General features: G+C 43.1%; 1 protein-coding gene across 6 annotated transcripts in view; it reads left to right on the top strand.

Annotated features, from left to right (window-relative positions):
- Nucleotides 1–26,949, top strand: part of SLC4A10 (solute carrier family 4 member 10) — a 143,577-nt gene that overhangs the window by 35,278 nt on the left and 81,350 nt on the right. For 5 of the 6 annotated variants that reach the window (XM_075284467.1, XM_075284470.1, XM_075284465.1 and 2 more), the window contains exon 2: nucleotides 15,391–15,472. In XM_075284467.1, the coding sequence (XP_075140568.1) occupies nucleotides 15,391–15,472 (82 nt within the window). Of the gene's footprint in view, nucleotides 1–2,663; nucleotides 3,070–15,390; nucleotides 15,473–26,949 lie in introns of those variants that run through there. The other variant, XM_075284468.1, reaches the window with a different exon arrangement.

The following is a 26,949-nucleotide window of genomic DNA, read 5'->3' as shown; positions in this document are numbered from 1 at the left end:
AGCTCTACGGGTAGTGCAAGGAATGCAACGACACCCGGGCGAGGTCACATGCGGCAAATACGTTGCACAAATTTCTGCAACTGGAGATTGCAGAAATCCAGGTGCCCCTATAAGAACCCCATGTCAACATGGGGCACATAGACTACATACAGTGGGTTAGCCAAGACTGACTCATCAGTGGCAAACACGTTGCAATAACCTTCATAGTTGATGGTATTATGATACTAGATTATTGGTCCTATAAATCTGCAGTATAATGCTCCCCCATTACTGGCCACATCTGTGTTCGGTAATTCATTTGGGGAGTCTGCATGGGGACTCCAACGAACGGACTTCCAAACCCATTGGCAAGTGGTGTGCCAGTGAAAGCACATGGACCCCATAGACTGTAATGGGGTCCGTGTGCTTGCAGCAAGATCTCCGCAGGGAACATGCGGACAGGAAAGTACTTCACAATCTACTTTCATGTCTGCATGTTCTGTGCAGAGATCTCGTGGCAAGCACATGGACCCCATTATACTCTATGGGGACTGTGTGCTTTCACTGGCACACTGCTAGCCAGCACGTTTGGTAGTCTGTTTGGGGGAGGGCCCGATGCGGACTCCCCAGATCACCGAGCACAGATGTGAACCAAGGGTAAAATAGGCCAATTTAGAATACAGATTCAAGATTTTACTGCACATCGAAAAGTGCATCAAATTTATGAAAGTCCATAAGACAGATCTATAGGTCTAGAACTATGAAGGGGGTTTGTAGTTATAGACACTGGGGGGCACATTTATCAATAGAAGCCCGAAACTTTTTTATCTACATTTTTGCCAAAAATTTTGGTCCGTGGCATATACGACACATTTATGTACGGCGGGTGCACCTTGGAAAAATGTGCACTAGATTGGGCCTTGTTAAAAGTGTCATTTATGTGGACGAGAAGAAATAATATGGCGCAGATTGTCTTGTGCAAAGTAGATCAAGATTAAAATGTATAAATTTAGCCGATCCAATTAGGAGAGAATTTTAATAATGGAGAAAAATTCTGTAGAAATCGAAATTATGGTGCATGGGAAGAATATAGGTGTGCTGGAAAGTTGGAGACAGATTTATAAATAGGTCTAAAACTATGAACAGGATTAGTAGTTTAAGTGCAAAATTCAACAGTATAGATAAATGGGCCCCAATATATAGATCAATGTGCCCCAGTATAGATAAATATGCCCTAGTATAAATGTGCCTCAGTATATATATCTTAATGTTCCCCAGTATAGATAAATGTGCCCCAATATACATAAATGTGCCCCAATATACATAAATGTGCCCCGATATAGATGAATGTGCCCCAGTATAGATAAATATTCCCCAATATACATAAATGTGCTCCAATATACTTAAATGTGCCCCAGTATAGATAAATGTGCCCCAATATGCATAAATGTGCCCCAGTATACTAAATGTGCCCCAGTATAGATAAATGTTCCCCAATATACATAAATGTTCCCCAATATACATAAATGTGCCCCAATATACATAAATGTGCCCCAGTATAGATAAATGTGCCCCAATATAGATAAATGTGCCCCAATATAGATAAATGTGCCCCAATATACATAAATGTGCCCCAATATACATAAATGTGCCCCAGTATAGAGAAATGTGCCCCAATATACATAAATGTGCCCCAGTATAGAGAAATGTGCCCCAATATAGATAAATGTGCCCCAGTATAGATAAATGTTCCCCAATATACATAAATGTGCCCCAGTATAGAGAAATGTGCCCCAGTATAGATAAATGTGCCCCAATATACATAAATGTGCCCCAATATAGATAAATGTGCCCCAATATACATAAATGTGCCCCAATATACATAAATGTGCCCCAGTATAGAGAAATGTGCCCCAATATACATAAATGTGCCCCAGTATAGAGAAATGTGCCCCAATATAGATAAATGTGCCCCAGTATAGATAAATGTTCCCCAATATACATAAATGTGCCCCAGTATAGAGAAATGTGCCCCAGTATAGATAAATGTGCCCCAATATACATAAATGTGCCCCAATAGATAAATGTGCCCCAATATACATAAATGTTCCCCAGTATACATAAATGTGCCCCAGTATAGAGAAATGTGCCCCAGTATACATAAATGTGAATTTCTTAAAATTCCAGGACAGACAGAAACTTTTTATAGATATCGGAGGACAAAGATTAGTAAAAAAGAATATTAGAAAACAATAAGATTATTCTACATAGTGATCTATGTCCATAGCTGTCCAGACTCTCCAGGATTATAAGACTCGCTTTCGTCCTCGCCGTTACGGCTACAGATACGTATGTAGGTTTATGCACAACGTGAATTCTTGGATTTTTTCCACAGTCCCCATCTCTTGACGTTCCTTCAGATCTCCTGACACACGCTGTTAGTCATTGTAGACTGGCAGGCAGCAGTATGGGCCGCAGAGTGGGGGAGGGCCCGGCTACGCCAGCGAGCATCTGTCACACTGAAAGAAATTCACCATTCAGCTCCATGACAGAACGCCACGTAAAAAATAAAGCGGAGGGGGAGGGGGGACAAGACTTTTACTTTTATATTTGTCATATTCCCCAGGACGCTCATCTTCTGTTTCTCCCCTAATCTGTAAATCCTCAGGGTTAAGGTTAATTCTGGCTTGGCAGATTTTCACCAGCTGACCAGAGAATCTTGACTTCCTTTGGTTTGGGTAGAGGGATGGGAAGGAAATAAATCCATGGCAGCACGATGGATTTTCCTGTGACAGCGATGAGCTGCGAGACGCTCTCTCGTTGGCCGCCGCTGCCTGGCTCTGGGCACTAAGCTTAGTCTGTTCACATAGCATTAGCGTTACCACCGAGCAGATATTGGGGGCTTCGCAACACAGAATTGTTAAGGCCAACACGACTTTATTCTAACCGTACGAAACCTCATAACCGTAGGAAGATAAATGGGTCTCGGCCATTGGACGGAGATCATAAATCCCATTGATAGAGGCTTCTATTAATAGTGGAGCCATGCTGTCTGCAAGCAATGACTTGTTCCAGGCACTTTGTCACCAGGTAAGGCCTATTGGATTTTACCTTCTACTCTATTTTTTTAATGCATTTATGTCCAAAGACCATTGGATGGCGCGATACCCAAGGCCTGCGACAGTGTAATCTCTCTGAATACAATTTATGAAATATTGACGGTCAATCGATACAAAATGACAGATTAGGAATTCTGGTTTTTATAGGATTTTTTTTCTACAAGACTTTCGTTACTAGGTCAAGCGGTTAAAGCCGCCCCGACATAATAGTGTTAACTAATGCATGGCCAAGCCTGTCGCACTGTGTTAGGAGCCCGGCCGGTGATGCCGCAGCTCATCCATTATAGATATAGATAATTACATAGACTCGGGGAATGGTTCACAACCTGAGGGTCATATAGGTTAGAGAATGGGATGGTATAGACAGACGGGATCTATTGATTCGTGATTTCACAACCCTAAGGCCCCATTTCGATAGGATATAATGTGACTATATATATTTTAGCTTCCATAATCCGTGTGTAAGACCGGGGCCCCTTGTTGGTCGTACGTACTGGAATTAGATCATAGAACCCTGAGGTCATCTAAGTTGAACAGCAGGCGATAGGGATGGTGGAGGGGGAGTTGCATTGCATTACATCCATATATACAATATCCTACGCCCAAAATAGACCTAAATCATATGTACAAAACACAGGGATTCTACATTATGTGTAGATCTGTATCTGATGGTATATATCAATGGACATGATAGGTGCAGATTTTTGGGGACCCGACAGGTTGATGAGTATGTGTGTTGTAATGTTATATTAAAAAAAAAATTAAAAAGTAAAAAAAAAAATCAGACTCTCAGTGCCTATGTATCTTTGTCAGTAGCAGTATAGGATGTGTGCATTAAGCCGTTAATAAATTGCTGCCAGTATTTTGCACTAAATATGGCGCAAGCGGTTATGAAATGTGATAGATTATCACCTCTAACCACGCGCACTTTTTCTAGACACTCTTCAGAATTGTTGATCTGGTTCAGAACAAGTTTGGCACCTTTTCTCAGGAAGGGCTTTAGTGCACCAAAATGTGTTGTGTTGTGAAATATCACTAAGAATGAGATACGGAAAAAAAAAAAAGTAAAATATTCTTCAAAGAGAACCTTTCACCACCACCAAATTCTAGTTCTCAGCCTCTGTTAATAGTCCTTCCTCCAAGGATTCCAGCGCCGTTGGAATTTTCTCTCTAGCCCACACCATTACTGAGTAACAAGTGCAGTTAGTTTTGGTGCCTGAAGTGTTATTTCAGTTCTGTAATGTCAGGTGGGAGGTGTCAGGTAGGGGGCGTGACTCCAATCAGAGGCAGCCAGTGTCAGAGCTCAGAATCACACCCCTTGTCTGCTCCTGCCTGACACCGCCCTGCTGACAGTACAGAGACTAAATAGTATATCAGACACCAAAACTAACAGCATTGATTGCTCAGGAATGGTGGGGTCAAGAGAACAATGATGTAAAGAGCTGCACTGTAAAGGCTTAAGAGTGCAAACACCAGTATATATTTCCCCCCACCACATCCTATGCATGGTGACAATGGCAGCCAAGTGCTGGACACAGCAGTGATATAAAGACGTACTTGGTCACGTGTTTTTATATTATATTACTAGGCTAAAAGTAGAAGTGGATAACTCAACTGAGCGCAAGTATGGCCATGGGAATCCTGGGAGAGGGAGGGAAAGGAGGCTCATGTTACATAATAGACACAACTCTATGAAACCCTTTTCTGTGCACTTGACAAAGTGCCTTCCTCTGGGCCTGAAATGTGTGGCCTACGAGAGAGTAAAACACTGGACTTTACTAGTAACTCAGGTGTGGGCATACTGTAGCCTCCAGCGCAGGTGCGGGCATACTGTAGCCTCCAGCGCAGGTGTGGGCATACTGTAGCCTCCAGCGCAGGCGCGGGCATACTGTAGCCTCCAGCGCAGGCGCGGGCATACTGTAGCCTCCAGCGCAGGCGCGGGCATACTGTAGCCTCCAGCGCAGGCGCGGGCATACTGTAGCCTCTAGAGCAGGTGTGGGCATACTGTAACCTCCAGCGCAGGTGTGGGCATACTGTAGCCTCCAGCGCAGGTGCGGGCATACTGTAGCCTCCAGCGCAGGTGCGGGCATACTGTAGCCTCCAGCGCAGGTGCGGGCATACTGTAGCCTCCAGCGCAGGTGCGGGCATACTACCGGTATAGCCTCCAGCGCAGGTGTGGCCATACTATAGCCTCCAGTACGGGTGTGGGCATACTGTAGCCTCCAGCTCAGGTGTTGGTGTATTATAGCCTTAGCTATTTTGGAGCATAAAGCAATCTCCTCCACTGAACCTCGGTGGATTTACAAAGTCGGTTCCTCATCCTCCAGTTTTTACCCAGATATGAGAACACGCACATTGAAGGGCCATCATCTCAACAAAACGATTTTCCTTTTGTGAATTTCACTGTTTTTCAGAAGTAAACTGCGCCCTAGATGTGATATTGTTACCATAATGACCCTCAGCAGTTTCACAACAAATTTTATTCATATCTCACAAAGGGCGACAATGAAGATGATAGAAATTGTCACTAACCTTGAAATGGAGTTTTTCATTATTCTGAGCTTCATGCAGAAACATTGTCAGGCAATGCGCCGGGTTAAGTCTCAGCACGTCCTAATACAGAGTGAAGATGCCGGATAATATTTCCATATTGCTAGCTGAATATTCTCTAAAATACAATATGAGACTGTGCAGCATCTCAAGGTGCAGGAATAGATCTGGAGAGCGGAGCATTAATGTGCGGAATAATCTGCCAAAAATAACTCACAAAAACACTCCATGTAATAAACCCCTCCAGCAGATAGAACAGATTCAGTCTGCTGCTAAATCCTCTTCCTACAGTTGTGTCTAACCGGTGGGAATCCCTTCTCTCCTCTCTATAGGTGTATTGCTATACGGGGTGCAGTAGATAGTAAGGCTAAGGCCTCACGGTCCAGAAATGCCGTGCTAAAGCACTTTTTTGTTCAAAGCGCTGCGGGAAGAACCTTGATGCGTTCTTGCCGCGGTTGTTCCCGCAGCGCTTTGAACAAAAAATTCACTTAGTTTTCCTCTGCAGACTTTCTGTTACCATTATATCTAGGGGAAATCTGCCGGCGTATCCGTACATAAAATTGACATGTTGCAATTCCCAAAGCTGCGCCGGTTTTGGAAATTGCAGCATGTCCGTGCTGCAGCTTTTCTCGCAAAGTGGGCAAGGGATTCGCATGAACTCCATCCACTTTGCAGATACTGTAAAACGTCGCGATGTTTCCCGTGGCGTTTCTGGCCCATGGGGCCGCAGCCTAAAGGCAGAATATTACTTATTTTTTAATCAAGTTTTACGTTACACATATGTTTAAAGGTTTTAAAATTTTTTCCATGTTATTATCTATATTAAAAAAAAAATCCTAAAAATCCTGCAGTTCTGACTCTGGCCACTAAGCCCAATATTATGATGAGACGTCCTATTTTCTTTAGAAGATTTACATTTAAATATATATTCAAAATTTCATAAAAAACTTGTTTAATATGAAAATATGATTTAAACATTGGGTCATTTCTTTGCAACACATTCTCAGTAAGTGTCTGTCGGGTTCCGCCAAGGTGTCCATCATTTTGATGGCATCTATTTTTCCCATGTGATGTGATGGAATCTATGACAACTTAGATGTGACTGAAGCGTTACATGCAAGTCGTATCCTGTGATGGGGAGTCTGGAGTAAACAATTTCCCTAGAGCGCTTCCGCAGGAGAAATGAGGAATTGCACAGATGTTGTTGAAGATTCTGTGCTCTTGATAGGTCTCATGGAGAGCCTTCAGAAATCAGATGTTCTATATAGTCGCCCACCATAATTAGTCTATCAGAGGTGTTATAATCAGTAGATATTTCTGTAGTCTATCTCCAGTGGTAATTCACACTAGGACTAGGTCTGCAACATTGCAAGACTTGAAGCATTTTCGCCATCTCAGAATCCTCTGACGTCTTCTTTAATCCTCCATTGAGGACGCGTACAGTGAGGTCCGAGAACTTGGGAAATGCATGGACCTTCCATCTGTGAATATCTGTGTTTGCTGGCGTAGGTGCATTCAGTGTGAACGTCCATTGTGAAAAGGGAAAACCCAACTAGATCTCTTCTTTATCAGTCCTGCACCAAGACCCTATCTAGTCCGTAGGAGGAACCCCTACAAATCTGACCCCCAATATTTTAATTAAACTCTTATTTCCAGGCAATGCCTGATATTTAGCAATTTTGGATTTTCTCCCATCTGCTTATCCAGCTTACAATCTTTATTTAATAGGAACACTCTGATATAAGCGCGATTAGTGTAGACCCAGACGCCGTATACCTTGCCACAAAACCCGGCTTAATCTGCTGGAATGTATTCACTGTATTGTAATGTATTAGTTTCCATGAGTACATTCTGTTACTTGGCCTGGAGGTGACATTCCTGTCACTGCATTTTCTGCTTTCCCTTTTACTATTGATGAATGTCAGAAAGTTACGAGTATCATGTCATGGCACCTTGTATCAGAACGAATGTGACATGTGAGCTGACTGATTCTAATGGGCTGACTGCACCATGCTGTGACTGTTCACTGGAAGCAATGGGAGTCTTTAGGCTCTGTTCCGAGCGGATTCCACCACATTACATGGAAAATATACCATTTATAAGGCATGTGATCCATCTCAGCTTTAATGTCTCTTTTTTACTTCTGTGCCAGCAGAGTGCCCCAATATACACACTATCAGAGTGCGCCCAATATATAACACAGCAGAGTTCCCCAATATACAAAATAGAGTGCCCCCAATATATAGTACAGCAAGGGGCCCAATATACAGAATAGAAAAGTGCCACAATATATTATACAGCAGAATGCCCCCAATCCTACTAATATTATAAACTAGCTTATACCCGCGACTTCGTCTGCGGTGATTTGAGAATTGGGCGGACACAGACGTGTGAAACTGTAAAAGTGCTTTAAAAAGTTTGGTGGGCTAGCAAATGTGATGTGATGTGTTATATTGTGTATGTCGTGATACAGACAATGTGATGTGTTATATAGTGGAAAGCTATATGTAAAATGTGAGTGGGTAGAGTGAGGGCTACTCCTGAGGTGACAGTAAGGAGTGTGCAGGCAGGTTGAGGCAGGAAATGGCAGGCAGTGTGTGTGAGTCTATAGCTGGGGCTAGGAGTCCTGCTTTTGTGAGTCTCCTGCTAGGAAGCCATGTTGTTTAGTGGCACCAAAAGTAGCCTGTGACTCAATCCTAAGGGAAAACTATGTTTGTGGAAAATTGCACGCAAATCCGTCCAGGCGTTTTAGCGTGATTGAGGAACAAACATCCAAACTCACAAACATCAAACACACAAACTTTCACACTTATAATATTAGTAGGATTGTGTGTTTGGATGTTTGTTCCTCAATCACGCATAGATTGTAACCTCGATTAAAACATAGGGCTGCTTTTTATCCCGGTAAATGACATGGCTTCATGACTGTTATGAATTTATGTTCACATACTATAACACTGCGCTTGCAGCAGCTTATCTCAGGTTCTGAGAAAGCCAGGGCTGTTATCTCTCTGTGTAAACACACGCTAACCCTCAGTGGATTGTGTACATGCATTTGCATATTATCTGATCTGCACCAGGCAGTGCTGACAAACTGACATGGGCAAACACCTTTAATCCAAATTGGTAGTTTGCCAATTTTAAACATGCCGGGAAAAAGAAAATCTAATTGTCGCGAACAACGAGAGCTATGAAGGAAGCCAGAAGTCAACAGAGTTCTCCTCAAGCGGAGCTGAGGGGGATCATTGACGTCATCAACACGCTCATTATATGGCGTCCCAGTGAGTTGCTGAGATGCCGGAACAATCACAGGCACAGTGCGAGGAACAAGTTCAGCAGCAGGACAGCTTGAGAGCTGCCGAAATGCCGGAGCAGGCAAACCATCGACGGCAGCAATTTGCTGAATATAGGCGGATCACCAACACCAACAATATGCAGATGAAGTTGTGGGCAGAGGCTAGTATATAATATAGCATAGTGTCCTCCCAATATATAATACAGTAAGTCTTTAGTCTCTGGTGTGACAGAACAGTCCATGGTGTAAACCAGTGCAGGTGATCTTCTTCCCATTGCCTGCACGTAGAACATATCCTCTCCTTTCTGGTCCTCAGCGGTGTCATGTGACCAGCAATAAGACTCTACAGCTGACACAGCGTCTTGGACAGGGCATCAGTTTTTATAGTAATCTCTATGAGAGCCTGATTATTTTGCAGTATAACATCGGCGTTCTGCAGCTGCTGTTGAGCTCTCGTAACTAGCAAACGTAGCCATTGGCATATCTCTTATTCACACAGTGCGGTTCCTACTTCTCCATGCTGACATGAATGAAGGAGTTGCAGCACAACATGTCGATCTTTGGTCACATGATGGGAATTGCGGCCAAAGTTGCCATATAGCCATAGCCTTATAGTACATGCAATGAGATTAGATTCAGACCTCAATAATTATCACCTGAATATATTGCATTCTCTTTCTATATTCTGGGAATTGGGTTTTGTATACACACACTTTGCACTGAACTCATTTGTGTTTGCCAATGGCTAGGGGGAACTGTCAGCACTTCCCGATCTGATCCTTGACTATTGCTTGTTATTCTCTCAGTTACTTAGCATTTTCTTCCAGTCCAGCAGTCGGTAATTTTTGGCTGTGCATAACGATTGCTTTTGGGCATTCTTAAGATAGAATAGCACAACCCACGCAGTAAAGTAGACAACTATTGACATCCGCTCATATATTCTAACCCTGGCCTGCAGCATTGCTTCTCTGCCCAGGGAATGATACATGGCAGGGACAGTCCCCGCACCTGACGTCATCTTCACACAAGGACTTGCTTGCAGTCGGTGTTTGTGCACTGCAGAAGAAAATGTACCATGAATTGTCCATATACCCAAGTCTTCAGATCTAGCCCTCCTCCGACCATGATGGCAGTTTCTGACCTACAGTAGCTAACTAAAATAGACCAGTATACAGGGCCATGTCTGCTATATGTACCTGCAGTGGGGATGGGTGATGATATATAGGTCTCAGATGTAGGATGGAGGCCTCCAAAGACCAATCCAACCCTGGTCTCTGGAATAGCTATATTCTCAGCCATCGTTCATATGTAGGACATGGTGTGGTGTGGTCAGACATTTCTGAAATAAACTGTGGCTATAAAACTAGACTTTGAGGACCCTTGTACATGATCATGTGTACAGGGTATAAAATAAGCACATTTTTCAATGCCAGTTTTTCCAGTTTGTTGTTCAAACTGCCTGACCAGAGTTATAGATTACTTAAAGAGGACTTTTCACCACCAACAAACAGCTCTTTGCATCCTTTAATTGCCACTGCTCCACTGATTCCAGCACAGTTGAAATTTTCCAACCATTCCTGAGCAATAAGTGCTATTAGTCTTAGGACCAAATGTGTTCATTATCCTCTCTATCAGGGGTCCTCAAACTTTTAAAACAGGGGATCAGTTCACTGTCCCTCGGACCATCGGCGGGCCAAAATATAGTTAAAAAAAACCTATGAACAAATTCCTCCCCACACAATATTAAATGCTCCACAATAGCCAACTCCCCAAATAATATTACATGCTCCACAATAGACCCCCCTCCCAACACAGTATTAAATGCTCCACAGTAGACCCCCCTCCCCACACAGTATTAATTGGTCTATAACCTGCAGATAGGACACTATATACAACCTGCTCAGCTCCTCCTGCTCTATAACCTGCAGATAGGACACTATATACAATCAGCTCCTCCTGCTCTATAACAAGCAGATAGGACACTATATACAATCTGCTCCTCCTGCTCTATAACAAGCAGATAGGACACTTTATACAATCTGCTCCTCCTGCTCTATAACCTGCAGATAGGACACTATATACAATCTGCTCCTCCTGCTCTATAACCTGCAGATAGGACACTATATACAATCTGCTCCTCCTGCTCTATAACCTGCAGATAGGACACTATATACAATCAGCTCCTCCTGCTCTATAACAAGCAGATAGGACACTATATACAATCTGCTCCTCCTGCTCTATAACCTGCAGATAGGACACTATATACAATCTGCTCCTCCCGCTCTATAACCTGCAGATAGGACACTATATACAATCTGCTCAGCTCCTCTTGCTCTATAACTTTCAGATAGGAACCTGTATACAATCTGCTCCTCCTGCTCTATATCCTGCAGATAGGACACTATATACAATCTGCTCCTCCTGCTCTATAACCTGTAGATATGGCACTATATACAATCTGCTCCTCCTGCTCTATATCCTGCAGATAGGACACTATATACAATCTGCTCAGCTCCTCCTGCTCTATAACCTGCAGATAGGACACTATATACGATCTGCTCCTCCTGCTCTATAACAAGCAGGTGGACACTATATACAATCTGCTCCTCCTGCTCTATAACATGCAGATAGGACATTATATACAATCTGCTCCTCCTGCTTTATAACCTGCAGATAGGACACTATGTACAATCTGCTCCTCCTGCTCTATAACCTGCAGATAGGACACTATATACAATCTGCTCCTCCTGCTCTATAACCTGCAGATAGGACACTATATACAATCTGCTCCTCCTGCTCTATAACCTGCAGATAGGACACTATATACAATCTGCTCCTCCTGCTCTATAACCTGCAGATAGGACACTATATACAATCTGCTCCTCCTGCTCTATAACCTGCAGATAGGACACTATATACAATCTGCTCCTCCTGCTCTATAACCTGCAGATAGGACACTATATACAATCTGCTCCTCCTCCTCTATAACCTGCATATAGGACACTATATACAATCTGCTCCTCCTGCTCTATAACCTGCAGATAGGACACTATATACAATCTGCTCCTCCTGCTCTATATCCTGCAGATAGGACACTATATACAATCTGCTCCTCCTGCTCTATAACCTGCAGATAGGACACTATATACAATCTGCTCAGCTCTTCTTGATCTATAACCTGCAGATAGGACACTATATACAATCTGCTCCTCCTGCTCTATAACCTGCTGATAGGTCACTATATACAATCTGCTCCCCCTGCTCTATAACCTGCAGATAGGTCACTATATACAATCTGCTCCACCTGCTCTATAACAAGCAGATAGGACACTTTATACAATCTGCTCCTCCTGCTCTATAACCTGCAGATAGGACACTATATACAATCTGCTCCTCCTGCTCTATAACCTGCAGATAGGTCACTATATACAATCTGCTCCACCTGCTCTATAACCTGCAGATAGGACACTATATACAATCTACTCAGCTCTTCTTGATCTATAACCTACTGTTCACATAGCACAGATTCCCCTTTTCTAGATGTAATGTGTTAGGAGCCTAATCCCAGCAAAGATTATGTTCTTGTACAAATAGGGTTATAACTAATGGGAATTCATGTATTAATTGAGCAGTCCAGAACTTAAGGAGTTAAGTGGCTGCTTGTAGATGAAGCCCTTCCGGGTGGATCACTAATAATTCAATCTGCAGAACTTTCCATGACCCGCTCATCATTTAACACTCTCCTGTCCAGGCTGCAGTGATATATTTGCTTTATATAGGTGAATACTATGTAACATTATATTATGTATTGTATTAGATGCCAAACAAATGGACATAGTTATTGTGTACACTGCTGTGGGAACCTTCCTGTCAGCTGTGATAGCTTCCCATAGGCTTCAGATTGATTGACTCCATGACCTTGGGCCAGTGACATGCCATACAGTGATCCTATAGGTTATACAAGTCTATAGCATTGATGTAGATACAAGCGGTCACGACGTTTCCCCTAATCATCTTGCATTGCTCGGTCTCTCTGACCTGCATATAATGGTCTGTTTAACCTTAACCATGGAAAATCTCATTATCTCTATGTATGTGGTTGTGTGAGCATCTTCACAGCCAGCGTACTGTACAAGCACATAGGCAAGAAAAAAAAATCCACAGTCATGATGCACAGACATCTCTATATAGACATTTATGGTATTGTTATTTCAGGATTATGTTATTTGCAAAATTATGTTGTAAATGCATTAATCCTGCCCTATGTCAGTAAAAAAAGAACATGTCTATTTGCATTCAAGAGCTGAAACCTTTCCCTAGCCCTGTTTTATCCTCAGCTATACATATTATGGTAGCCATGTCTCTGTGCACACAGCATTAGAGCCTTGTCAAAGTCTGACCTATCCATAGGGCTCCAATCATTGATAGAGGACAAAATAAGGCCCATTTGGCCGCTGTCTGTTTGGTATATATTGGCATCAAATAGACTCCAATGCAAAGGGACGTCATATAGCATTATATCACTCAAAATGGGACAAACTTACCTGCTACCATAAGGCGCCATTGTTCTATGCAGGATATAGACTGGCCCAGTGGTGCAGGTAACACAGGTGCTGGTAATGCAACAACTCACACACCTGAATCCATGGGGAATGGAGAGGGGGCAGCACTTCAAGTGCATACAAATAAAGCTTTTATTAGGTGTTGTTCACACTGTTAGGTGCTTAATGCTGGTATACACCCAATTAATGGTGCCATCTTTTCCCCCAGTGGGTTCTCGAGCACCTCCGTATGTGAACCACTAGTACCCGCACTGTTAGACTACATATCAGAGCTTGCAAAAAATAAAATGTACAGTACTTGTGGGGTGCAAATATAGAGGTGCTTGAGAGCCCCTGGTGGAAAGATGCCATCATTAAAGGGGTATTCCCACTTCACATACTCAGCAGTCTTCACTCTTGTAAAATCTTCTTTCTTCCTGGTTTCTTGCATCATTTGGTGGGCGGGGTTTCACATGCAACCTGCCGTTTAGCTCCGCCCCCAAATTAGTGTGTAGCTCCGCCCACCCACATTGAACTATGAAGTACAGGCAGCAGCAACTCCATTCTGTGTTACATACAGAGACTGCCTGTCTCTGCCATAATGAACACAACTGAATTAGCTAGCCTGATAACTGGGAGAACAGAAGAAATGAAAGCAGCTCCTCTCCCCTATCTGAGTGCAGGACCTAGGTCACGTGGTGTAGACACAGGAATAGCTAGAAACACAGTCTCGCTCCCTGCATTTAGCCCCTCCTCCCTCCCCCCTGAGAGCAGGCAGATACATCATTTGACTCAGGAGCAGCTAGGTCAGGGCTGTGGCCACAAAGAATTGAATAAAGTAAGATAGTGGACAAACAAAGCAGCTTTGCTGAAGCAGTGTATTTAGGAAAAGTCTTACATCCACATTAACAAGCAGTATAGATAGGATCCTTGTGATGGGACAACCCCTTTAACTGGCTGTGCACCTATCATTATCATGTGACCTAATACAAAGCTTTATTAGTATGCATTTGAAATGCTGCAAACCCCTTCTCCCATGGATTGCTGGTGTGTGAATGGTTGTAATGTCAGCATTCTGCACCTTTGTTATTCTCAATATTGAGAGACATGAGAGACTTTCAACTCAGTGAAGGATCAGATTACAGACTGCTCACATAAACCTATGTATGATGTGTGGCAGAAGGAGGAGTGAGCTGCTGAAGGGAGGCAGAGACATACATATGGTGCTGCTGCTTTTAGTGAGTGTTGTACCTCACCGCAGCGCTTGATTCACAGTTACATTGGTCAGTGCTTCTTTATAATGTCCTTCTTGCTGCTGCTACTTCGTGGTGTGTGAAATAGAGTAGGAAGAGCAGGATCTCTTCTTTGTGTATATGTACATCATAGCAGCTAGCCCCTAGTGGACTATTGGTTTTGTTTTTTTTTGGGGGGGGAGGAAATCCACGTAAACCCAGGGAGAACATACAAACTCCTTGCAGGATGTTGCTCCTGGAGGGATACGAACCCAGGACTCCAGCGGTGCAAAGCTGCAGTACTAACCACTGAATCACTGTGTTGCCCCTCCCCTAGTGGACTATTGATTGATTATACAAACATGCCATGTACAAGCCATATTGCCAGAGATTGTGTAGGTTATTATAAAAATTTACCCAAAGAACAGAAAAATGGTCACAAACCGGATCCATTCTATAACAGACATGGACGGAGCCCGAGGGACTACCATTGACTATAGTGGGTTCCATTGGGTTTCTGTTTTGAGATGAAAAAATTGGACTTGTACAGGTCTTTTTTCACCAAAGATACATCTCAACCACATACATGTACATTGATCTATATGGTTTACATTCCCTTGAATAATAGAACTGAAATGAATATTATCTTATGTATTTTTGCTCTTTTTTTGTAGAGAAATGATGAAGAAGCCGTAGTGGACAGAGGAGGAACACGCTCACTTCTCAAAACACAGTTTGAGAAGGAAGATTTGGAAGGTAAGGACTAAGGAGAACGATCCTCATTGGGTGGGGTATTAGGATGGCATTGCAGCAAGGCTTGTCAGACAGCGGCTTCCAGGACAATCCAAATCAATGGCATGATGTCTGACTCCTAGCCGCTGCTGTTACCAGGGTGATATAGCTTCAGGGTATACATCTGTCATGTTCTGCCTTGTAGCGGTAGATAATATACTTGCATATGCGATTATGGATGACAGCTTATATATACATAGGTATTTCATTAAATATGCAAAAACTGTATCTATAAATATTGCTTGGCTTGGATACATTGATGCCAGGTAATCCAGTCTTTAAGGACACAAGGTGTCATGGATTGCCCAGCCAGTGGTATGAAGGACAACTCCCTCTGCTGGTAATATGTAGTAACTGCAGAGAGTAGGGCAGGTAATACTGGGGGGAGGTGAGTCCACCTTCTGCTGCAGTCTGAGATTTGTTCCAGTCTTCACATTTCATTGCCTTTTGCTGAACATTCTGAGTCCTGTTCTTTGGTTTCTTTTCATGTCAACGTTCTGAGCTATTAGAGTAAATTGTACATGTGGTGCATTATCTGTGACACGTCCCGGCGGTATAGATACAGAAACAATCAGCTTGTCAAACCCTATACAAATGGGCTTTCTCCAGAGCAATAGAGACAATTAGATGGCATGTTCATATGCCTATGGCAGGTATTACACGAGTCATCTGCGTTGGACATTATTGTATCCATATGAGATACTTTTAGTTCTACTTTGCTTTTATCTCTTGTGTTTTTATTTATTGATTATAAAGTGGTTGAACTCCTATTACACATCCACAAGGGTTTAACCTATAGGCACACCGATAATGTATACTGTATATAATGTATGTATGCATCACCTCCCCCCAGTATATTCATTATACCCCATCTTACAGAGCTCAAACTGATATAGATCAGACCTCCAATGTGGTGGAAAGATGAGGCTGGTCCAAAGTAAAATTCTTTTATTCCATTTGGTTAACACACAACGCGTTTCTGGAAAACAAGCCCTTTTTCAAGGATACACACTTGAAAAAGGTTTTGTTTCCTGAAACGCGTTGTGTGTTAATCACATGGAATAAAAGAATTTTACTTTGGACCAGCATTCTCTGTGCCTCATCTTTCCTCTATGTTGGATGATCCTGATGTGTAAACCACTTTACTGCATTCCCGAGGCCAGTAGATGCTAACTGGGGTCCATGTCCTTTTGGGAATATCCATATATGTGATAAAAGTGGTTGTGAACTATTGTTGTGAGCAGCCAATTGTTTGTCTGCACTTGAATTCACCATATGTATACAGTATAGCGCTATTTCTGGTATAATACACTTCAGACCTCTATAGACTTGGAGAACATTTTATTTCAGGTTTAATGCAAATGAGTCAGTTGGTGTACTGAGGGTTGGGGGCTCTTTAGCTCTCAGAGCACTGCTCTTGCTACTCGGACCTCTTACCCCATTGCAGTTAGAGTTGATCCTCCCACTACTATGACGTCACCCGTGCTACTTGAGAGAACAGTGATCCTAGGGCTGAAAGCCCGCCCCCAATGCACCAACTGCTTCAGTATAGAGCTGGTCTCCATTTGTTTTTTTGGGCCCTGTGTACTTGGCATCATTGCACTGACAGTAAGTGTTCGGGACTGACTGCACTCTTCGCGTTGTCTCTGGTGTGGCACTTCTCTTTCCAATTAGGCATCAACTCCCAGACTTGTGTCTGCAGATCTTTAGAGGTCCCCAGTGGTCCTAACCTTAGGATGATATGCCTGAATAATGAGTGCTACTCACCCACAACCTATTAGTAGTTACGTAGTAGTTGGTAATGGATGAGCTCCTCGTGGCTGATGTCGACTTGACCATCCCTCTACCACTCGTCAGGGCGGGTGCCATGAAGAGGGTTCCTGCAATGCAGAAGATGGCGACCCTTAGGACACTTCTATGTAGTTCACCCCAAATTATTCTTGCAGTCATGGTCATGCACACCGAATCCATAAAAGTTAGCAAGGCTGTAGTCATTCTCCTAACTACAAAATGACACTTGAGCGTCTTCCTACTACTTCACTAGGAGGAGAACTCTTCATCTCCACATGTTCTACAGTCAGGAGATGGGTCATCGTAGCCCCGCTCATTGTTATGGACTTTGTGTGAGTGACAATGACTGAAAGAGTTATTATAGAAGGCTATGCACATGGGTGACCATCTCTCCGGGGAACTGGGGGTCCCTTGTTCTGATGATGGGTCCCAAATATTTAGCATAATTTTTGGGTATGCCATAAAAGTCTAATAAGGGAATAGGATGCATAAGATTTACAACTTTAATAGTATTTTATATGTTTTGCATTGACAATATTACTGTTTAATTAATATTTGCACATTTTTGTTGGCCCCGCAGGGATACTCTTACAGTTTTTTGTATTATCTGTGTATTCCAAATCATTTCTAGCTGTGCATGTATAATGCTGACAGTCCTCACCCCCCCCCCCCCTCCCGGCAATCACTATTGTATGGTGCAAACAGTCATAAGTGCCATATATTGATAGCAGGGAGCAAGAAGTAGTTAAAGGAACGTTTCATCAGTATCAGCTAGGGATGTCCACTGCAGGACCGACATTTACAGAAGGGCTTGTCCTGCTGGATTAGGTTTCCTTCCCCGAATTTAAAGCTTCTCGACATAACCATGCTTCACTTACAGACAATGGATTGCTGCTCTGTACCATGGGGGATCTATAAACTTTCTGCTGATCGTGTCTATTAACCTATTGTAATGTAATCACACTATAATAAGAAAATCGTTTCCATGTTTAACGGTAACCTGTCCATTGAGACCCATAATGGGCGCCTGCACCATGGGTAGTAAATACATAGTGTAGCTCGATAACCCCGACCATCTGTCATCACGTCCTAGATTCCCTATTAGTGCAAAATCTGCTTAGCTTATATTTCTACACTTAAAATACAAGCGGAGACTCTATAACGTAACGTAAGCGCTAATGCACATAGTAATGTAAACAGATCATCTGGGATGTGGGATAATATGGTCGTGTCGTGACCACTTTGGGTTTCGCTGGTTTTAAGCATCTAATACAACCAGAGAGAAGAGCTGGATTTAGTTATGGGCGCAGAAGGGCTGGACCTATTAATGGCTATGTGTGAAGGGTCGATGCGAGGAAATCTTTCTATATAGTACCAGAGCACTAAAAGTGGACGCACCAGTGGCAAAAATGAGAAACACTGCGGAAAAGACAGTGGGGGAAACATATCACATTTGTAAAATATTTAATCTTAAAAAACTATTTTTAGGAACATGTTGCCTGTGGTAGTGGGCGGTTCAGCATTTGCCTGAATCAACATTTTTGAAAACCCCATGGACACTAAAATCTGGTAGTCGGGTGTCAGAAGTGCCATAGCTGGAAGTGCAGGATATGGGGGGATCTGGATGGGACTCTGGGACGATCAGGGAAACCTAAATTATGGGAAGCCACAAACAAACAGTGGTGGAGATGACTCTTAAAAAGTGAAATTGAGCCCAGAAAATCTTAAGCATAGGTCATAGTCACACAGAATTTCCTCCCCCTCTTGCAAAATGATATCTGCACAGTTCACAGACCATGCACACTAAACTTTCTCGTAAAAGTCAGATGAGTTAGGAGACCCTAATCTAACAGTATTTTCCCCTTGTGAACAGGGAAATTAGATCTTTGGAGCAATGAGGGTGTTGTCATTCTAAAGAGGTAAGTGTCTAAACAGGCAGCAATTTACAAAGTTAAAACAGGGTATAATTAAGGTAACCTATGTATCTGCAGGGCTGGGGTGATATGCTGGTCCTGGTGACACTAACCTATCTATCTGCAGGGCTGGGGTGATATGCTGGTTCTGGTGACACTAACCTATCTATCTGCAGGGCTGGGGTGATATGCTGGTTCCGCTGACACTAACCTATCTATCTACAGGGCTGGGGTGATATGCTGGTTCTGGTTACCCTAGCCTATCTACCTGGTGGGCTAAGATGAAATGTTGCTTCTGGTAATCCTAACCTATCTATCTGCAGGTTGTGGTGACACACTTCCTTTAAGACCAAAATTGACTCAGTTCTTAAAACGTTAATCTACAAAATTAGTAATTAGAGATAAGCGAACAGTGAAATATTTGAGATTAGTTTCGAGTAGAGCCTTAATATTCAACTACTGGATTCATTAAACAAGTTCAAAGAGGGCCTGGATGCCTTTCTTGAAGAGAAAAATATAACAGGTTATGGACTCTAGATTTTAAGGACATGTTGATCCAGGGTTTTTATACTGACTGCCAGATTTGGAGTCAGAAAGGATTTTTTTCCCCTGTAATGAGGCAATTGGCATGAGCCTCATGGGGTTTTTTTTTTGCCTTCCCCTGGATTAACACTGTAGGGATTGTAGGGTTATAGGTTGGAGTTGATGGACTAATGTCTTTATCCAACCTCATCAACTATGTAACTATGTACTCGATCGAATATCCAATCCCATTATAGTCTAGGGGAAACAATGCTCATTTTAGGGGAAACCACTATTCAACTAAAGGAGGGTCACCAAGTCCACGAGTAGCAGGATGAGAGTATTTAGGAGGAGCGCTGTGCAGTTAAAGCACACGGACCCCATTATAGTCTATGGGGTCCGTGCGCTTTAACTGCACAGCGCTTGCAGTTGCACCGATAAAAAGTAAGCTCCCTCGTAACAGCAAGCTGCCAGCTCTCCTGACTAGCAAAGACAAACCTGTGGCAAATCAACGCTGGTTCTGCAGCAGGCTCGTCATTGCTAGTCAGGAGAGCTGGCAGCTTGCTGTTACGAGGGAGCTGACTTTTTTGTCATAGGAATGAATTGACCAGCGTTGATTGGCCAGTGTACAGCATTCGGTCAATCAACACTGGTTCTGCTGCAGGCTCGTCTGTGAGGAGGCGGAGTCTAAAATTGGACCACAATGGAGACTGCTGTGGTCCGATCTTAGACTCCGCCTCCTCACAGACGAGCCTCCAGCAGAACCAGCGTTGATTGGCAAAATGCTGTACACTGGCCAATCAACGCTGGTCAATGCATTCCTATCAGAAAAAGTAACAGCAAGCTGCCAGCTCTCCTGACTAGCAAGGACAAGCCTGCTGCAGAACCAGTGTTGATTTGCCGAATGCTATACACTGTTAGCATTTGGTCAATCAACGCTGGTTCTGAATCAAATTTTTACTGCGAATAGCTAGTAGTATTCGATCGAGTACGAATATTTCGAATACCGTAGTATTTGATCGAATACCTACTTGATCGAATACTACTCGCTCATCTCTATCTCCCTATATTATAAAAATGAATTTCTGTCTGTCTGTCTGTCTGTCTGTCTGTCTGTCTGTCTGTCTGTCTGTCTGTCTGTGCTCTAATGCGAACCAAACGACTGGACCGATCTTCACCAAATTTGGTACAGAGATACTTCAGATATCCGGGAAGGTTTAAGACGAGACTCCAACTCGCTCGGACGTACCGTTGCTGAGATACTGCATTTCAAACACAGTGCCCCTTCCTTAGCCAATACAAACCTACAAGACTTTCACTCATATTCCAACTGCAATACACACGGTCACTCCACATGCACAATACAACACTGATATCCAAACTGAGATACACGCATCAGAGGATTAGATACACAGCTCTGCACACAGTATCACACACCAGAGGATTAGATACACGGGTCTGCACACAGTCCCACAAACCAGAGAATTAAATACGCACTTCTGCACACAGTTCCACACACTGAAGGATTTGATACACGCGTCTGCACACGGTTCCACATACCGAAGGATTAGATACAGGCGTCTACACACAGTTCCACACTCCAGAGGATTAGATACGCGCGTCTGCACACATTTGTACACGCCATAGGATTAGATACACGTGTCTTCACACAGTTCCACACACCAGAGGATTAGATATTCGCGTCTGCACACAGTTGTACACGCCATAGGATTAGATACACGCGTCTTCACACAGTACCACATGCAGTAGGATTAGATACGTGCGTCTACACACAGTTCCACACGCCGAAGGATTAGATACGCGCCTCTTCACACAATACCACACAGGGAAAGATTAGATACGTGTGTGTGCACACAGTACCACACTTTGGAGGATGAGATACATGCCTCTGCACACAGTACTACAAGCCAGAGAATTAGATACGCGTCTCAGCACACAGTACCACATGGGGGAGGATTAGATACGCGCGTCTACACACAGTACCACATGCCATAGGATTATATACGCGCGTCTGCACACAGTACCACATGCTGGGGGATTGGATACATGCGTCTACACACAGTTCCACACACTGTAGGATTAGATACGCACCTCTTCACACAATACCACACAGGGGAGGATTAGATACACGTGTCTTCACACAGTTGTACACGCCATAGGATTAGATACACGCGTCTTCACACAGTACCACGTGCAGTAGGATTAGATACGCGCGTCTACACACAGTTCCACACGCCAAAGGATTAGATACGCGCCTCTTCACACAATACCACACAGGGGAGGATTAGATATGTGTGTGTGCACACAGTACCACACTTTGGAGGATTAGATACATGCCTCTGCACACAGTACCACAAGCCAGAGAATTAGATACGCATCTCAGCACACAGTATCACATGGGGGAGGATTAGATACGCTCATCTACACACAGTACCACATGCCATAGGATTATATATGCACGTCTGCACACAGTACCACATGCCGGGGGATTGGATACATGCTTCTACACACAGTTCCACACACTGTAGGATTAGATACGCACCTCTTCACATAATACCACACAGGGGAGGATTAGATACACGTGTCTTCACACAGTTGTACACACCATAGGGTTAGATACACATGTCTGCACAGAGTACCACATGCCGTAGGATTAGATACACACGTCTACACACAGTTCCACACTCCAGAGGATTAGATACGCGCATCTGCACACAGTTGTACACGCCATAGAATTAGATACACGCGTCTGCACACAGTACCACATGCAGTAGGATTAGATACGCGCGTCTACACACAGTACCACATGGGGGAGGATTAGATACGTGCGTCTGCACACAGTACCACATGCCGTAGAATTAGATACGCGCGTCTACACACAGTTCCACACTCCAGAGGATTAGATATGCGCGTCTGCACACAGTTGTACACGCCATAGGATTATATACACACGTCTGCACAGAGTACCACATTCCGTAGGATTAGATACACACGTCTACACACAGTTCCACACTCCAGAGGATTAGATACGCGCATCTGCACACAGTTGTACACGCCATAGAATTAGATACACGCGTCTGCACACAGTACCACATGCAGTAGGATTAGATACGCGACTCTTCACACAGTACCACACAGGGGAGGATTAGATACGTGTGTGCACACAGTATCACACTTTGGAGGATTAGATACATGCCTCTGCACACAGTACCACAAGCCAGAGAATTAAATACGCGTCTCAGCACACAGTATCACACGGGGGAGGATTAGATACGCGCCTCTTCACACAATACCACACAGGGGAGGATTAGATACAGGCCTCTGCATACAGTACCACATGCCAGAGAATTAGATACGCGTCTCAGCACACAGTTCCACATGGGGGAGGATTAGATACGCGCGTCTGCACACAGTTTCACTTACTGGAGGATTAGATACGCGCCTCTTCACACAATATCATATGGGGAGGATTAGATATGTGCATCTGCACAAAGTACCACACCAACAAGAATTAGACACTTGCATCTAAACACAGTACTACACGGGGAAGGATTAGATACAGCTTTACTCCAGGTATCCATAACAACTGATCACAGGTTTTTCACTGACATCCAAAATGAGATACACATAATCACATGACGCTTATGGACATACACACAAACCACATACAAAATACACCAGTGCAAAATTGGACAATTCTTATGGGGCCAGTACACAAACATAAAATGTAATATACCCGTGCGAAGCCGGGTCCTCCCTCTAGTTAGTAATATAAAGAACCTAAAAAAGTACAATGACAAATTCTGACCAATGTTGTAGATCAGACTGATGACCTTCATCTGAGGATACCGTACCAATTGCACATCTGAAATGCCACAGACAAGCTGTGAACAAAGTGTTATTTCTGAAGACCAATGGTTATATAAACTCTTCAGACAACACATAAATCATGTGTCAAAATCTAGAACAGCCCTGATGTTTTGGAAGAAAGGCAATGGGACGGAGAAATACAAAAGGCTTGAAAAATGGACTTCTAAATGACATTCCCTGCCACAAACAGACTGTATGAACAGTGTTCTATCTACGTTCTATTCTATACATATATAGTGCGCCTTCTATTACTTGTAGCGCAAATGTTGAGATTAAAGGTTTACTTTGATGTATTATTAGAAGACTGAGCTCATTGGAGAAGATATGTATGCACAGAAAACTTCAAAGGAAAAAAATGGAGAGGATGACGTTCAGCAATATGGAGGGATACAAGAGGCGGCGTGAAATTGGTCTCGTGAATCCAGAGAGCCCATAGAAAAAACAGCAATTTTACAGAAAAAAATAATTGATATGATTTACGGGAGAAAAATGAGGAATAATAATAATGCTATTAACGATTGTAGAGAACATTGAAGCAAGTCCTGCTGTCTACGCTCTGTTCTATTCCAGACCTGGCAATGATCCATTTAGACTGTACTCATCGACAAAAACCCACAAACTCAGTAAGAATCATAATAGAGTCCTCCAAGTAGAGAGATCTTCATGCTGTTTAGTGAACCCCATGAACCTATGAATCAGCCGCTGAAGCCCTGCCCGCTGGGAAAGTGGGCACAGATTAGGCTGGTCATGTACATTGTGGCTGATTTAATAAAAATAGAGTTTTGTGCAACAGACTTGTTTTCAAACCAAATTTTTGCACACAACCATATGCTAGCCACCAATTGTGAATAAAAATGGATGTTGTCTGTGTGTCACCAGTGTATTGGCTGTGCTTCCATGGCCCCATTCAATGAAGAGGAGCCGCAGAAGCATGGCCACAAAACTGGCCCTCACATGGGACCCTGTAATTCATGGTCGTGTGCACGGACTGACAGAAATGAATGGGTCAGTTGTGCTATCTGGGAAAATCCTGGATAGCACACTGACCCACACCAAGGATAGTCGTGTCCTCCTTCTGTACATTTTACCACCCACACAGTGTAGTGTTTCCTTCTTAAGGCCACTTCGTGGAATTGCCTATGTGGTCTTCATATCCATCTCTGGCGATCATTTCATCTAAAACAAAATAAGGACTCCTCACTGAAGAGGATAGACCTCGATTCCAAGACCGATTACTGAAGAGGATAGACCTCCATTCCAGGACTCCTCACTGAAGAGGATAGAGATACATTCCAGGGCTCTTCACTGAACATGGTAGACCTACATTCTAGGACATCACTGAAGAGGATAGACCTCCATTCCAGGACTCTTCACTGAATAGGGTAGACCTACATTCCAGGACATCACTGAAGAGGATAGACCTCCGTTCCAGGACTTATAACTGAATAGGATAGATCTCCATTCCAGGACTCCTGACTGAAGAGAAAAGACCTCAATTCCAGGACTCATCACTGAAGAGGATAGATCTCCATTCCAGGACTCCTCACTAAAGAGAATAGACCTCCATTCCAGGACTCCTCACTGAAGAGGGTAGACCTACATTCTAGGACATCACTGAAGAGGATAGACCTCCATTCCAGGACTCCTCATTGAAAAGACCTCCATTCCAGGACATCACTGAAGAGGATAGACCTACATTGCAGGGCATCACTGATGAGGATAGAACTCCATTCCAGGACTCATGGCTGAAGAGGGTAGACCTCCATTCCAGGACTCAAATCCAGTTTCACTTGCAATACAGACTGCCAGTCTTCCAATCAGATTTCTTCGTGCAGTGGTCTCCTCCTCCTCGCACCTCTTGCTGTTACTCCAGTTTATCATTGTTCTCCTAACCACATGGACATATTGAACAGCGTTGTCCTCTCAGCCCTCTTAGGTGCGTAGCGGTCTACCTGAGTGCTAAAACCAACTTCCTCCAGGTCAGATTGCAAACTTCACACAGTCACCACAAACACATTGACATTCCCTGTGCCTGTATCACTCCATAAATGTGCAGCTTTGCAATGGAAATATTCTGCAACCAGTCAACAGGAATGCTCATGTTTAATTCCAGGTACAGACTCTCAGGGGATATAAACCATGAGTATACAATGTGCACCCGTGATCAGCAGCTCGCACAGTCTGGGGAGAGATCTCTCCTAATTACATATGAAATGAAACCAGATGGCATTAACAATAATTGTGCCCTTATAAATAAAGCCGTCTCCAATTATCATTGTTTTTCAGGAGCACCTGCTATTACCAATGTGGACGGATTCTTGGAACCATCTTTAACTTGTGGGATGTTAAAGCTTCATTAAACAAATCAGATTTTAATTAATGGCATTAGAAAATGTTCCTAAAGCTCTGAGATTTCTAGTACTCTAATTCAGTAGCCAACACGACTGTTTATGTATGTTCTAAGAAAATGGTGTACTGTAGAGGCCAGCGTATAAAATACACAGCTAAATGGATCAATTATTAGTCCAAAGTGGACAATCCATCCAATTATGGGACAATTATCTCAATATTGGACCAGTTATAGATGGATACTGTATCCTTTCCAATGGACAATCCATCCAATTGTGAGACAATTATCCCAATATTGGACCAGTTATACATGGATACTGAATCATTTCCAATGAATGATCCATCCAATTATGGGAAAATTATCCCAATATTGGACCAGTTATACATGGATACTGTATCCTTTCCAATGGACGATCCATCCAATTATAAGACAATTATCCCAATATTGGACCAGTTATACATGGATACAGTATCCTTTTCAATGGACAATCCATCCAATTATGGGACAATTATCCCAATATTGGACCAGTTATACATGGATACTGTATCCTTTCCAATGGACGATCCATCTAATTATGGGACAATTATCCCAATATTTGACCAGTTATACATGGATACTGTATCCTTTCCAATGGACGATCCATCTAATTATGGGACAATTATCCCAATATTGGATCAGTTATACATGGCTACTGTATCCTTTCCAATGGACGATCCATCCAATTATGAGACAATTATGCCAATATTGGAACAGTTATACGTGGATATTGTATCCTTTTCAATGGACAATCCATCCAATTATGGGACAATTATCCCAATCCAGTTATACATGGATACTGTATCCTTTTCAATGGACGATCCATCCAATTATGGGACAATTATCCCAATCCAGTTATACATGGATACTGTATCCTTTTCAATGGACGATCCATCCAATTATGAGACAATTATCCCAATATTGGACCAGTTATACAT

This window comes from Leptodactylus fuscus, chromosome 8 (assembly GCF_031893055.1).
Source record: "Leptodactylus fuscus isolate aLepFus1 chromosome 8, aLepFus1.hap2, whole genome shotgun sequence".
NCBI classification, from domain to species: domain Eukaryota; kingdom Metazoa; phylum Chordata; class Amphibia; order Anura; family Leptodactylidae; genus Leptodactylus; species Leptodactylus fuscus.
The sequence above is the reverse complement of the archived record's forward strand: the minus strand, read 5'-3'. Positions and strand labels throughout refer to the sequence as shown.